The sequence below is a fragment of the Poromitra crassiceps genome (genome assembly GCF_964638095.1).
Source record: "Poromitra crassiceps genome assembly, chromosome: 6".
Classification (NCBI taxonomy): Eukaryota; Metazoa; Chordata; class Actinopteri; order Beryciformes; family Melamphaidae; genus Poromitra; species Poromitra crassiceps.
In genome coordinates, this window is record NC_139627.1 from 40,682,140 (window position 1) to 40,697,139 (window position 15,000).

The following is a 15,000-nucleotide window of genomic DNA, read 5'->3' on the forward strand; positions in this document are numbered from 1 at the left end:
TGTCATTTAATTTGACAGTTATTGAGTGTTAAAGTGTGGACCAGTGACATCACTGGTCCACACTAACTCAAATTAATAACTCATTAACTCAAATCAACTCTCAATAACTGTCAAATTAAATGACAGACTTCAAAACAGTTTACAGTTTTCTGATATACTACTGATGTTCTAATGATACAAAGCTGGTTGAAAATGGGCAGAGTCTTCCTTTAACTAACAGGTCCATGTGGCTCAGGAGGTAGAGTGGGTTGACCACTAATCGCTTTGGATAAAAGAGGTCGGTGGTTCGATCCCCCGCTCCTCCGCTCCTCGCTCATGTCGAGGTGTCCTTGGGCAGGATATACTGAACCCCAAATTGCTCCCGATGGCCAGCACCCTGCGCGGTAGCTTGCCGCCATTGGTGTGTGAGTGAATGGGTGAATGTAGGCACATTGTAAAGCGCTTTGGATAAAAGCGCTATATAAATGCAGGCCATTTAACATTCCTCTGATTTCCATGCCTTTGTCTCTCCTCCTTTACACGCAATGTCAGGCTGATTGGATCGGTACCGCTTCACCTCATAAAGGAGCTTTGCAGGATGTCAGGCTGATTGGATCGGTATCGCTTCACCTCATAAAGGAGCTTTGCACACGTTCATAATCATATTCCTAACTCTTCACGGATATCCTGCAATCAAACTCTCGCCCAGTGATTTTTTTTATCCTAGTTGTTTCTCTGCATCCCTAATGAACACACACACAAACACACTCCCCATCAGCAGGAAAATAAACCTGATTAGGACAATCAGTCTAATGGAAGGAGCTGACCCCCATCCCACCCTTCCCTTCACATGCGTGGACCCCGACCATGGTGACATAAAGCCCAGGAAGGGAGAGGCTGCACACATCCCGCTCTCCTCCCGAGGCCGACCATCAACAGGTTTATCTCTGTGTTTGCTCAGGAGGCTAGAGTCAACTGCTGGCGGAAGGTAGGAGGAACATTTTGACCGAGATAATACAGAAGAAGCCCGGATCGAGCCGCCCCAAGTTCTTAATAATCAACCGCTGCACGGGAAGCAGAATAAACAGCGCGGCACTGTCTCCGTTCCTGTTCCTGCCTTCTATAGCAGAGGTTAAAGGTCAGATAAACCAGACTTATCCAAGGCCGCAGCTCACATTCTGCCGATTGAAAAAACGTACACATCTTGAGAAGCACTTAAAGCACATACAGGACTCCTTTCCTATATGGAATCAACACACCATTTCCCCTAGAGATAGGGAAGTTTACCATGGGAGGTTATTTTTCAGCACAGTTTTCCATTTTTGGACTGAGGGTGCCATTGATTTACCAGCTGAGTATAATTAATCGCCAGTAAATGATGCACTTCAAAGGAGCACTAAACGAGTTCAAACATGTTTAATGCAGCCTGCTGTTTAGCTGTTAATTAGCCACCTGTAGTGGCTAAATCTAATCCACCAGGAATATAACAGAACATACTGATGAAGCCATAATACCAACAAACTGAAATAAGTACTGACAACCTTGTGGGAAAATACTATGATGGAAGGAGGGGGATGGGGGGGGGCATACTGACTGAAAAAATAAAATAAAAAAAATAAAGACCATTAATTGGCAGTTCCACAATTCGAAACTCGTTATAAAAACGTCAAAGGCCGATGCATATCAAACCCCCATGAACCCACACTGTAAGCCTTAATAATCAGAAGGGAATGGAATTGATTAATCTTCCACTTTCATCAGCACCAGGTCACAATTTTCTTGTTGTGCCGTTGAAAGGACATTTTCTCACTTGTCTTCACTGATGAGTGAGATTCAGGAACGCGTGTAACGAGAAATCCTTATTAACGAGCTCATTAGACGGCACCGTGTGTTCCATAAGCCACCATGAAGCAGACTACAGTATGCACATTCAGCCCTGGATCTGGATCTTCCAAGTCAATTCTGAGAGCCGCTCGCCACTAAGTCTGCAGTGGGACCCGACCCACCACACTTCTGTCCCTTCAACATGCAGGAGGAGGTGATGTTTTTAACACAGTCCATAATTCTGGCAATTCAGTTGAGTTGAAACACTTTTCTGCTGGCTTTGTGTGTGTTTTGATTTATTCACACAAAGATGTTTTCATTCTTAAACTGATGAGCAGTCGATAAAAAGACATATAACAGCTCACATGTTTATGTGTCATTTAATGTGATTATGTGTTTTATGTGCAATGTGACTGTGTTTCTGCTATAATTGACTGCTATGATGTATGTATATACTGTAATACATTTCTGAGAAATCTGACATTAAATCATCATAGGCTATCTATCGCATCATATTTCATATCGTAACATGAGCATTGCACGCATTTTGAGCATGTCAAGTTCTTGTTTTCAATCTGTATAAATTGTGGGAAAAAAGTCTTGCTTTGATGCACAAATCAAAAAGCTATGTGAACCCCAATCTGGGAACCCAGAGTTTATTTACGTGCCCGAAATAGACTCTGGGTTCCCAGATTGTGTGAACCCTAAATATATTGTGGAGCCACTTTAAACGATGACGGAGAACGTGTCAAAGATGAGACAAAGAGAACGGCTGGACAGCATCCAGTAAATGAGTGCAAATGATAGTAAAAAAAAAAAGTCACATTCCTGAGCTGCTCATCCTCAGCTAAACCAAAAAAGGTGTCTTTTATAGGGACATCCAATAAACAGAAGCCTTTGGGTTGGCTGAAATGGTGAGCATGGTGTTACAGCTGTTTACAGTAAAGGTGAAGAATGTGTCTGAGTGTCACAGCAAAAGGAGTGACCCCTATTAAATGGAAAATACTAGGTGCAATGCATCAACCTAATCTCTGTGACCCCAGTAGAAATAACTCAGTTACAGCCTAGATTCTCATTCTGATGTTGGATCAGCTATTTGATTTAAAAACCTTACTTATATGCACACATTCAGGCCTACATTCCTTGGGGCACAATCTCGTCAACCCTGAGCTGTAAGGATTCAGTGATACTTTCTAAAGAGAGGTAACATGGAGGACCAAGCAGACCAATAAAACTCAGCCTCTCTGACCCTTGCAGTTTCTGCGGTAGTGGTCCATAAAATGACTGTCAAGGCTCCCATTCACTGTGATGACTTTACTCTGTCTGCTCTCAACCCCACATAAGAACAACACATCTTCTTCCTCCCCTCCACCAAAACACACTGTGACACCACCAATGTTTCCATCGCTGCAAGTAATGCAAGACGCAGGCGAAGCTCGTAAATGTCAGTTTCTGTTTAGCTGCTCTTGTTAGGCTATATGACTGGGCCTAAGTGGGTAGAGCGGAGCCTATTTAATGTTTATGCCTCGGTTTTAAATTCTTATAATTCACAATAACTTAGGCATGCATCTAAAACAAATAAAACAAATAAAAAAAAGCATGTGTTAGAGAAGTAGATAGCAGCAGGTGCAACAACCTTTACAAAACAGAACCACAAGAAAATCTAACTGTAAAAACTCTAATTGCCTATGGGAATGTTATAGTGATGCCACAGGATAATAGCCTATATTGAGCTAAAAAATAAATAAAGTATGATTTTAAGATGAAGGCGCCAACGTGCCCACTGCCCAGTGTGCATGCCCCCAAAAGCCCTATTGCAGTAAGAGGATACATGAGCTTATTACTCGCAGACAGTTTGATCTGTGCGCCATCTAGTGCCATTGCTTGTGTATAGCAGCAATAGTTTCTTGTTGAAAGTGGCGTCAAGTCAGCTGTAATAAAACCGAATTAAAAAAGGCGATTTGGCTTTCAAAATAAAAGCATGCAAGTTGACACTTGGGGAAAAATAATAATTAGGGTCGTCCACCATGTACAGAATAACAAAACAATAATAATTAGGGTCGTCCACCATGTACAGAATAACAAAACATTCGTATCCAAATATAGAGTATAACCATTACAATAATTAAAATTAAACTGTAGTGACATGTACACAAATCTCAAACAAATCCCAAACTCATACCAGACAACTTTGAAGGGTGTCATTTTGAAAGTCATTTTATATATATTTCAGTGACACAGTGTTGCAGTATGCAAAGGTATAGGCCTACTGTGGAAAATATATGTTTGGAAAACAGCATTGTTATTTTAATTAGGCATAGATTAACACTCCCATTGTGAGAGTTTTATTTTGAAGGTTATGGACGGAAGTTATATTTTATATTGTAGCTAGCATGACGCTGACACTTGGCCGTCAGCTCAGCCGTCTGTGTACTGCATGCAAGACAGTAGCAGGCAGCATGGCTTACAATGCGAAGATCGGCCCGTCCATCCTGAACAGCGACCTGTCCTGCCTGGGCAGCGAGTGTGTGCGGTTGTTGGACTGCGGGGCAGATTACCTGCACCTCGATGTTATGGATGGGTGAGTCTGGAACACATCACGGAACATGTTGACAAACGTTAGCATTTAGACCAGCTAGCACGCTAACAAAGTTGCTAGCAAGCTGACTGGGAATGTCAGTGTCTGTGAGAGAGCTAGTTAGCCAACTTCAACAAATCAACAAGCTAAGCTAACTTGCCAGAAGTCAAATACGCCTAGCTACAGTGTATAACGTTATGTCAGTGTGTAGCATTTCAAAACCAGTCAGGCTGCTAAACTTGATGCTGTCTTTCAGGGATTTAACAACAATTGTCTTCTTTGCATGGCTGCTATAGTTTTGACATTTCTGACACAGCTTCCTCATCACACTTGTGCAAGACAGTGACATACTATTGGTTTGCAATGCTAGCTGAAAGAATTTCATCACAACATAAGCTGCAAGTTAAATGGCTGATTTTCTTTCCTTTTAAGGCATTTTGTCCCCAACCTCACATTTGGCCATCCCATGGTAGACAGCCTAAGGAAGTCGCTTGGCAATGATCCTTTCTTTGGTGAGAAGAAAGCCAACCCTACTCACACTAGACTTCTTACATCTCAGTGCTGTTGATTCTGAATGAATGTGTTTCATTACCACATTTACCAGTGATGGATTCCTTTCCATGCAAACTGTCAACAAATTATACCTATTTGGGTTGATTTGAATGATGGCTTCTTCAGCAGTGCAGTGCAGTAATTTGACTGACACTGTGTTTGTTATGGTGCAGACATGCACATGATGGTGTCCCGGCCGGAGCAGTGGGTGAAGCCCATGGCTGCAGCAGGAGCCAACCAGTACACATTCCACATAGAGGCCACCACCAACCCTGGGAACCTGATCAAGGAAATAAGAGAGAGCGGCATGAAGGTGAGTGGAAAAAATAAAGTAGAGGTAGAGAGATGGGATAGGACTAGCCTACATCCTGTACATCTCCAGCCTGTACATCGGAGACGGGTAGGAGAGCGTTTTGAACGGCCGAGCCCCCCTATTAACTCATGGAAGTCTGTGTGACGCTAGTTCGAGAGTGTATATGGAGAACATAGCGGAACATATGGGGCTAGGATAGGACTAGAGTCCTAGAGGGTTAAGATCATGACACAAGAAGCTCTCACTTAGTAAATGTTAGACATGCATGTCTTCTCATACTAACACAGTGTGTTGTAGGTTGGCGTGGCCATAAAGCCTGGCACTACGGTTGAGGAGCTAGCACCGTGGGCGAACCAGGTCGACATGGCCCTGGTCATGACGGTTGAGCCTGGCTTTGGAGGACAGAAGTTCATGGAAAACATGATGCCCAAGGTAAGGCCAATAGCATATCTGTGATGAAAGCAGTTTGTTTTGCTTTTTTCCTCATAACCTCCGAATAGAGTGAACGGAAAGGGAATTCTGTGAAGCTCACTAATACTTCCGCGGAAAATTTGCCTGTCTGTAACTCACAAGGTCACTCAAATTATAAATTGCTCTTGTTGAGATCTGGTTGATATACAGTATTTATTTAGATAGTGTTAATGATTGACAGACAGAGAGGCATCTAACACGCCGCATACACAATGGCAAGAGATACACTCAGAAATTGAGTGACCCTGTGATTTGCCTTTTTGAAGTCCTGATTAAAGAACATTTTCTCATAGAAACGATGTTAGTCGGGCCTTGAGTCAGAGTTTCATCCCTTTGTGTGTGTGTGTGTGTGTGTGTGTGTGTGTGTGTGTGTGTGTGTGTGTGTGACCCAGGTGAGCTGGCTGAGGAGCCAGTTCCCCTCACTGGACATCGAAGTCGATGGAGGCGTCGGCCCTGACACCATTCACAAGTGTGCCGAGGTACGGAATTCAAACCGACATCGATCAGCCTGATCAAATAACCACCCAAAAGTATTAATGTGATTGTGGAAGTCTAGCTTACTGTGTGTGTGTGTGTGTGTGTGTGTGTGTGTGCGTGTGCGTGCTCTCTCTAGGCAGGAGCCAACATGATCGTGTCTGGCAGCGCTGTGATAGGCAGTGATGACCCCCGCTCCGTCATCGCTCTCCTGCGCACCGTGGTCGCCGAGGCAATCACGAAACGCTCGTTAGACCGCTGAGGTATGCTCTCTGTGGAAGTCCCCATGGTGACGCGGCACCCCCTACCTGCCCGTGTCAGTCACCGGCGGGACTGCTTGTGCGGACATTTCTGTCCTGTTAGGAGGGAGTGGTCTGGTTAGCAGGGGAGTGGTCTGGGCAGGGGGCATCTGCGGAGGCACGAGCTGGCGGACAAAATCTAAATCACTGTGATGGAGTGAAGCGGGGCTCTGGCTCTACAGAACTGTGCACCTTCACCGTGCTCTGCCACCATCTCCTCTCTGAACAGTTCACTCACCACGGGTCCCAGCCTGGGAACAGGTCCCATTCGTAGACCTAGACTGAGGTTGCGCTGATTTCATATGTGTAAACATTCCTTTTTTTTTTTTTTTTTTTACTCATACTGTATGTTTTAATAGACGAATGAATGAATTATGAAAATAAAATGTCATAAGCAGCGCTGCTTTCCATTCTTCTTTTCTTTAATTGATTCATTGAAATGATCACTACTGAGCCATGGACATTGTAGCAGTTTCCATGAGGTTAGGAATTACACATTGAAAATAGGATTTTTTTTGGAGTGGAGTCTGTACTTTGACCCCAACTTCAACTGAAATTGAGAAATTATTTACAGATTTGTAAACATTTGGAGTTTAATTGTACTTATTCAGAACATTATGTAGGGTTAGGATTCATTCCTTTTTGCTTAGTGTGATCTGTATCAAGCCAAAATGCAGTGTAAGATCAAATGCACAGGAAGAATTTGGTGAAAAGAGAGGAAAAGATCATCTTTCCCTCTTAGGTGGGCAAAACCAAAATTTCCAGACTGTCAAAGTAAAGCCTTTATCATCACATCTAAATTGTTACTGTAAATGCAATTGCGAAACATAAAGTTTACAATATTCCTTTATACCCACAGAAATCAATGTATATTGTCACTGTTTATTTTACCAGCTGTTCATATTAACTTTGTTTTTTTTATCATGATTATTTAATGCTTGCTAATTAACAGAGTAATGGATCAACAGATGACTTTATAGCTATTCTAGCCCTCTTTAGCACGCAATTATTTTTATTTCAATACCACACTTTTAAAAATCAAGCACTTTTCAAGGAGTATATTAAAAATCATTAAGCATATTCCATATATATATATATATAAAGCAGTATAGTAGGCCTATTAGTTTTAGTAAATTTTTTACTTGTGAATCTCGGTCACTTGCCAAATTTCCAGCTGTGCACTAAAGAAAAATTGATACCTACTTGTGAAACTGGCTATACTATTGACTTTTACCGCCATTTACTATTTTGAACACTAGATGGCGATTTTGGATAACATAACCGATGATTAAAATTCCTGCTTAATGTGAGATTTCACGGCACTCCTATGTCCATTGGTTGAAACTTTTCTCCACCCTAAATGTTTAAAAATGATGAACTTCATGGGCCTGAACGACTCCATTAATAGTATGATCACATTGACTGAGAGCCTTTCTCTGCTAAAAGAATTGGCTTATGGTTTGTGACAAAACAGTGTGTTGACAATTAAGGCAAATAAATGACTGAAGCTTGAATATTAGCAACACTGGCAGTATTCTGTCTCTGTCATACATGATGCAGCTGTACAATGATTTTCCTTTTTCTTCAGATGTGGAGAGAAACCTTTCAAAAGTCTAGTCTAGTCGTTTTACAAGTGAATCATGTGCAACAGAGGGCATAAGTGAGATGTCATTTACTATTTAGGTGAAGTCATAAGAAATGCAGGCTGATAGGTCAGTTTGTTCAGGCGGGTTCGATCCAGGCTGGGATGTGGAGTCCTTCCCCGAGGACAAGCGGAGAGTGTGGAGCCATCTCTCATCTCTCTGTCTGCTGAAAGAATCACCCGCTGTCACTGACAATCACCCATGACATACTTCAAGCTGCAAGCAGCGCACACCCTCAATAATGCAACGCATGTCTGGGAGGCAATTCACAGACCACCGTTGAAATATTGATGCCAGAAATCTGTATTTTCATTTCAACATCAAATATAATGGCGGATAATCTCACGATGAGTCCAATTATACATTCACCGGAATGGATTGATCGCTGCATCTGTGTTCAGCTGTCCATATTCTGTAGACTGGAATGCATGTGGTAAGATAGCTTGGATCTGTATGTGATGTGCACTGGCACAGTGTGAGGAATCATCTCCCTCCTAAGGCAGGCTGACAGGCATTTTGTATGCCTTTGTATGCCTGTGTCACCGCTGCCTCTCAGACAGGGACACCATTCCTTGAGAGGGAGTAGCGCGCACCTACTACACACAATCCACACACTCCTTAAAGCAGGCACCGGTGTTTAATTCACAATAGCTGTTTCTCTCCAGATTATCTTACATCATTTTCACACCAATAGTAGGCTAGATTTTCATGATGGTATTGGTAAAATAAATCCTGAGATAACGCTAGCAGCAGCAATGGTGATGATGAAGCTATAGTAGTGTCCCTGGGTTGATGAACTGCTGAGTCTAGCACACTTCCCTCCCCGAGCCAAACACACTTAAACACCCCCAACTTAGAGACATGCTGTGCCCCAGCACATACATCAAAGTTACTCATCAGCAAGTTAGGACTCTGGCGCCATGGTAACCATATCCAGAGATAATATATGGCACAGAGAAACACATAGGCCTACTCTAGTGGAACAGTTGCAGAGCCATCCATCAGCACTTAGCCTTTTCTTCATTATAGCTCCCACTTATGTTTCACAGCATGTCAGCACATGAGAAAACCTTACCTACTGTAAACACACACACACACACACACACACACGCACGCACGCACACACACACACACACACACACACACACACACACACACACACACACACACACACACACTGTAAGATAGACTTCCACAATCACATTAACTTAATAACTACTCAATGCATATAACCCTAACGTAAGCCCAATTCTAACCTAACCCTTAAAACCAAATCTTCAAACAGCTCTTTGAAGGTGTGTGCAAGGACCGGTCAACATGTCTCACTTCCCAGGTATAGAACTCAGTCTCAAACTGGTCCTTACTAAGATAACTATACAAACACACACACACGCACGCACACACGCGTGCACGCACACACGCGTGCACGCACACACGCGTGCACGCACACACACACACACACACACACACACACACACACACACACACACACACACACACACACACACACACACACACACACAGAAAGAGACCAGATAATTACAAGCCCAGTAATGATCCTCCCACTTGGTGAAACAAGTCAGCAGCCATCGTGTGGAGTTTTTGATCTTCAGAGGGCTGCAGTCAGTGAGGGCATGTCTGAGTCACTGGCAGCGCTGTGTGAAGTAGCTACACCAATGAGGAGACCTTTGAGCTTTCATCATGGATGCCACAGGCCTGTGGTCGCTAACTCCCCTGGGCTCAAACATCATCTCCTCAGTCTTTGTAACATTCAAGACACTTATCACCACCCCATTATATTTGTATCTCTGAATAGCAGCTCTAGTCACATAGATCGCTATCCTTTCTCATGAAAAGTATGATGGCAGTAAGGCTATCATCTGAGAAGGTAATGACGTGCGTGGATCTTCTTTGCCTCGTGCGCACCTCATCCCTTCCCTCTCTCTCTCTGGGTTCATTATGAGGTAGAGTTATGCTTTTGCACTCCTCTCCTCACTATCTTCAGCACTAAGAGCACATTACCCAACATGCTGCTCATTCATAATTAGCCAGCGTCCCACAGGAGAACAAGAAGCACATCACTGACTCACTGTTGTTACCGCCTTTACTTATGCATAAAGGCCTCGTCTGATTGAGTGTGCCTGCGTAGTCTTATTAACAATTAAAAAACAACTTGCTTAGAATAACATCACAAAGGATCTATTTGCCCTGCGGCAAGGTGGGCTACTGTAACAGAGCTTCGGATTCACAGGGGGCGTGTCACAGTGTCACAGTGTCATGCCCCGGCTGTCTTTTAGTTAGTTAGTTCCTCTTAACGGTATTGTATTGTAGTGTAAAACGCCTAAAGGCAGTTCACTGCAGTGGTTAGATGATGCGTTTGTCACTTCTTACTGAGTGTAATTAATTATTCAGCTCTTACAGCAGCAGCTCTGAGCGGCAGGCTTGTGGGAAGGATGAAGAAAATGGTCATTCCTTGATGCTGCATGCTTCCCATTTAAAGAAGCCAGGAAGATGTAGGAAGCTTCAACTGTTTCCCGTAAACACAGCCTTGTATGGAGTACATTGCTACATGCATCACCCGAGCCCCAGGGTCACGTTTAGCAGCTGTGCTTAAAGTGGAAACAAGGCATGCTTGTCTTGGCTAAACTTCCCCAAGAATGATTTAATCATTGGCCGTGGGTTCAAGCCTCAGTCAGTTTCGAATGGCAACACCTGAGAAAACCAATTCTGGGAAGTCTGACCTGGTGGCACAGAGGGTTAGCTTGCTGGCTACCCTGCAGTGTTGAGGCCTCAATCACTTTTGAGGTCGTGGGTTCGAGTCTCAGTCAGTTTTGAATGGCGACAGCCAGAGGAAAGGGACAAAAGCACCCAGAGATTATCTATGTCCAACCGAGTCTACTTAACTATTTCTAAATTGACTAAAAGCTCAAATATAACTTTTTCCAGAATTTGACCTCTAGCCAGGCACTTAAAAAGTCATACAGTGAGAAATACAGCCTCAGTGGCAGTGCCTTTGTGGTTCACTGTCTATGTCAGCTGCCTCCAGAGGAAGAGGTTGTGAATTCTAAGCTGGGATGTGTACAGACTGAACTTTCATCTGGTTTTTGAGGCAGCAGAGTTATTTGTATTTGAATAAAAGTCTAAATAGGGTAAACAACCATCTTTTCGATTTTATTACACTTCTAATTAATTTGAGGATATTAAAGTGTTAACATAAATGTTCTTCAATAAACTACTGCAAAGAAGGATCCCTACAGCGGGTTTTGATCCCTCGTCTATCAGCACAGAGACAACTGCACTCACCACTCAGCCACACAGACAGCCCCATAGAGCTCAGGCTTACACATTCATGACACACAGACAGAGACAGAGAAAACAAATAATTTTATAAATATTTGTATGAAATAAATAACATTTATAAAAACCCACGTATTTGTACTTTTCCAAATACCGGGTTCAGCTCCACACCTAGTTCAAACCTCTAGCAGGTTGTTGGAGGATACTGATTGGCTATTCAATAAAGTAATTATTAATTAACACCAGCAGGTGTCCCCTGGTGGCACACTGAGTTGAGTGTGTAGTTTACCATGTAAGCTTCAGTCCTCCCACAGTGATCTGGTTCAAATCCAGCCTGTGGGCTTTTGTTGCATGTTCTTCTCTCTTCCTCTCTCTCCCACACACCTCTGTGTCCTCTCACGATACATCTGTCAATAAAGCATAACATATCTGAAATAAAAAAAAAACATAAAGGAAGAGCTTTTATCTTCTTCTTTTTTACCATTAAATCTTTCTGGGACTTTATCCACCCCTCCCCCGCCCCCCCCCCCCCCACACACACACACACAGCTTTATGTTGATTGACAGCTGAAATGTAAAAATTTTAAAACCAGACAGGTCAAACTTTTTACAGCGGGATTTTGGACGAACTCTGTTCTCTCTCTCTCTCTCACTGTCTCCATATGTCGCTCACTCAAAGGAAAGCCAGGCTACCTTCAGGTGTTACGTGTTTTGTCTGACTGCTACAGATGCAGGACAACTTTCTGAAAGGACAAATAAATAAATATACTATACTATATACTATACATTCAGTTAAATTCAGCTTGGGGTGTGTAGTTTACCATGTAAGCTTCAGTCCTTCCACAGTAACCCTGGTACAAATCCAGCGTGCAGGATTTTGTTGCATGTTTTTTAAACCAGACAGGTCAAACTTTTTACAGCGGGATTTTGGCTTCACTCTGTTCTCTCTCTCTCTCACTGTTTCTAAATGTCTCCCACTCACATGAAAGTGAAGCTTCCTTCAGGTACTTCCAGTACATTCAGCTTGGGTGGTGGTGGTGGTGATGGTGGTGGTGGTGGCGGTTGCTTAAACCTGCGCTAAACCTCTGGTGTCACTCCACATTACTCTTTAGGCTTTAGGGCAAGATGTCACTATAGTCTACTGGAAATTTCTTCGACCCAGTAATGTTGTTTCTTATTAACTTTTATGATTTATGATTGAAATGTCCTATGTATGCCTATGGGATAAAATTCAACTTGATTGCTAAGAGTTGCATGTTGGGCATTTTGAGTAATTACCATAATGAGCTAATTAATCGCCAAAACTGGAAGTTAGCATTAATTATATAAATAGTAAGGCTGAAACCAGGAAATTGTTATACTGTATTGTTGATTTTAATTAATTTAGAAAAGTGATCAAGAGTCTAAATTGATGTTTGGAAGTCCAGAAATTAATCTCTTGCCATAACTGAGTCTACTTAACTATTTCTAAATGGACTAAAAGTTAAAATATACAGTAGCCTATTCCAGATTTTGACCTATAGCCAGGCACTTCAAAAGTCATACAGAGAGAAATAGTCATAGCTAGAGAGAGATATACAGCATCTGTGGCAGGACCTTTGTGGTTCACTGTGTATGTCAGCTGCCTTCAAACGGAAAGGTTGGAAGTTCTAACCTGGGATGTGCACACACTGAACTCTTATCTGTTTTTTTAGGCAGCGAAGTTATTTGTATTTGAATAAAAGTAGAAATAGGCATAACAATCTTCTTTTAGTTTTTATTAGATTTCTAATTAAGTTGAGGATATTAAAGGCGGCCGCTGTTAAAGACAGGGTGATGCTGTAATATGTCTCCTCCACCGGGAATCAAACCAACAATCCACCTGTCAGGTAGCAAAACAGAAACAGCGACTCATCCTGGTGAGCTATGAGCTGTTTGGAGTTCACCTTCTGAATTCTACACACTGTGTTCACACTGACAACAACACAGAAAGTATAAAGAGTGAGATAGCTTGGAATTGAACATGTGAGCTGCAGTTTATCTGACTGAGCTAGAGTCAGAGACTGACTGGACTCCTACATCAGCTTATTTCTATAGTGTTCAAACTACTGATGATAAAAGATAGCATCATTGGTGCTGCCTGAGGGAGGGATTGAACAAGCAACCTTTGAACATCACACAACATCCACATGTTTATCTGCATGAGCTAATAGCCCACTTCCTCTTGCAATATGTTCATATTGTAGCTTTAAACCTTGATCTGTGACTGTGGAAGTAGGTCTGACAAGACTTTTTTTAAGATGATTTTTTGGGGGGCATTTCTGCCTTTATTTAGATAGGACAGGAGGCAGACAGGAAAGGTGAGGATAGAGAGAGAGGGGATGACATGCAGCAAAGGACCTCGGGTCGGATTCGGACCCGAGCCTCCGTCGTATGTGCTACCAGGTGAGCCAACAGGACGCACGGTATCCTGCAGTCTTTGATATGTCACCTGGACCAGATCTTTCCAGGTACTAAATCGGCTGGGATCCAGTAGATCTGGATGCTGATTGATCTGTGTGAGGCCACCAAACAGGTTTCCTCAAGTCAGGGAGTGTGTGTGTGTGTGTGTGTGTGTGTGTGTGTGTGTGTGTGTGTGTGTGTGTGTGTGTGTGTGTGTGTGTGTGTGTGTGTGTGTGTGTGTGTGTGTGTGTGTGTGTGTGTGTGTGTGTGTGGTGAACAGGCCATTGTTCAGAGGGCATAACGAGAAAAGCTCTGTTCCATCTGTGAGCTTCTGTCAGCTGTTTTTACTCTGATGGTTTTGGCTCCAGTTTGGATCTTGTTATCAGTTTCTCATCTTGCTGCTGATTCCTCTGATCCATGTCCACTGCCAAGGCTATTCCACTCCAAAGACCATGTGCTAAACTGAGGGACTGCTGCACTTCAAGCCTTGGCAAGTGGCACACCCATCAAAGTCTGAGGACCCAGAGGGAGATGTTTCAAGGGTGTAGTTGATGGGCAGATGATTGAATAGCAAATAATGACAGTTCTATGATGGGCTTTTAGACACTTAACAAAAACCTTTTTTCTAGTGGCAAATAAATAAGAAGTTACTCTGAGCCAGCAGTCAAATCACCTGGCCTAATGGACAAGGTGTGAGGGGTTTAGTCCTTTTGTGGTAAACCTTCTAGTTCAGTAATTCCAAATGTTAGAGCTTCAGGCATTATAGCTGTGATTGGTAGTACAGTAGTTGTCAGTTTGTGATATGGTTTTTCCACGAAAAAGGTACACAATGCATAAAAGCTGGGGGAGCAGGAGGCGAGAGCAACAAACAAACAAAGTTACATCATAGATATTTGTCTGTCATGTGTGGCACATTGAAAGTGTATGCATGCACAGGATTTAATTCACAAACATACAGCTTGCATGCCCCTTTAAGTATGGCTAGCCTGAGCAGTCAAAAGTAAGTGTCGTCATGGTGAGAGAGGGAGCTCGCGCTGGTCTGTCAGTTGCCTGTTACCATCTGAATGGCAAAGTCATCACTGCAGTACCAGCCGACTCATATTATTTTATTATTATTCTTTTCAGAATAAACCCATTCACAAAATATGC

At 42.8% G+C, this 15,000-nt stretch overlaps 1 protein-coding gene across 1 annotated transcript; it reads left to right on the forward strand.

Annotated features, from left to right (window-relative positions):
- Window positions 1-4,230: 4,230 nt before the first annotated feature.
- rpe (ribulose-5-phosphate-3-epimerase) lies at window positions 4,231-6,889 on the forward strand. The gene is made up of 6 exons (XM_083639569.1): window positions 4,231-4,384; window positions 4,814-4,893; window positions 5,107-5,246; window positions 5,544-5,678; window positions 6,110-6,196; window positions 6,331-6,889. Exons 1-6 carry the CDS (start codon window positions 4,263-4,265, stop codon window positions 6,451-6,453), a joined length of 687 nt encoding a protein of 228 aa, XP_083495695.1. The 5' UTR covers window positions 4,231-4,262; the 3' UTR covers window positions 6,454-6,889.
- The last annotated feature ends 8,111 nt before the right edge of the window (window positions 6,890-15,000 follow it).

Coding starts and splice junctions, on each gene's coding strand:
- rpe (XM_083639569.1), top strand. CDS start 4,263: ATGGCTTACAATGCGAAGATCGGCCCGTCCATCCTGAACAGCGACCTG. Junction 4,385..4,813: donor CACCTCGATGTTATGGATGG/GTGAGTCTGGAA, acceptor TTTCCTTTTAAG/GCATTTTGTCCCCAACCTCA. Junction 6,197..6,330: donor CCATTCACAAGTGTGCCGAG/GTACGGAATTCA, acceptor TGCTCTCTCTAG/GCAGGAGCCAACATGATCGT.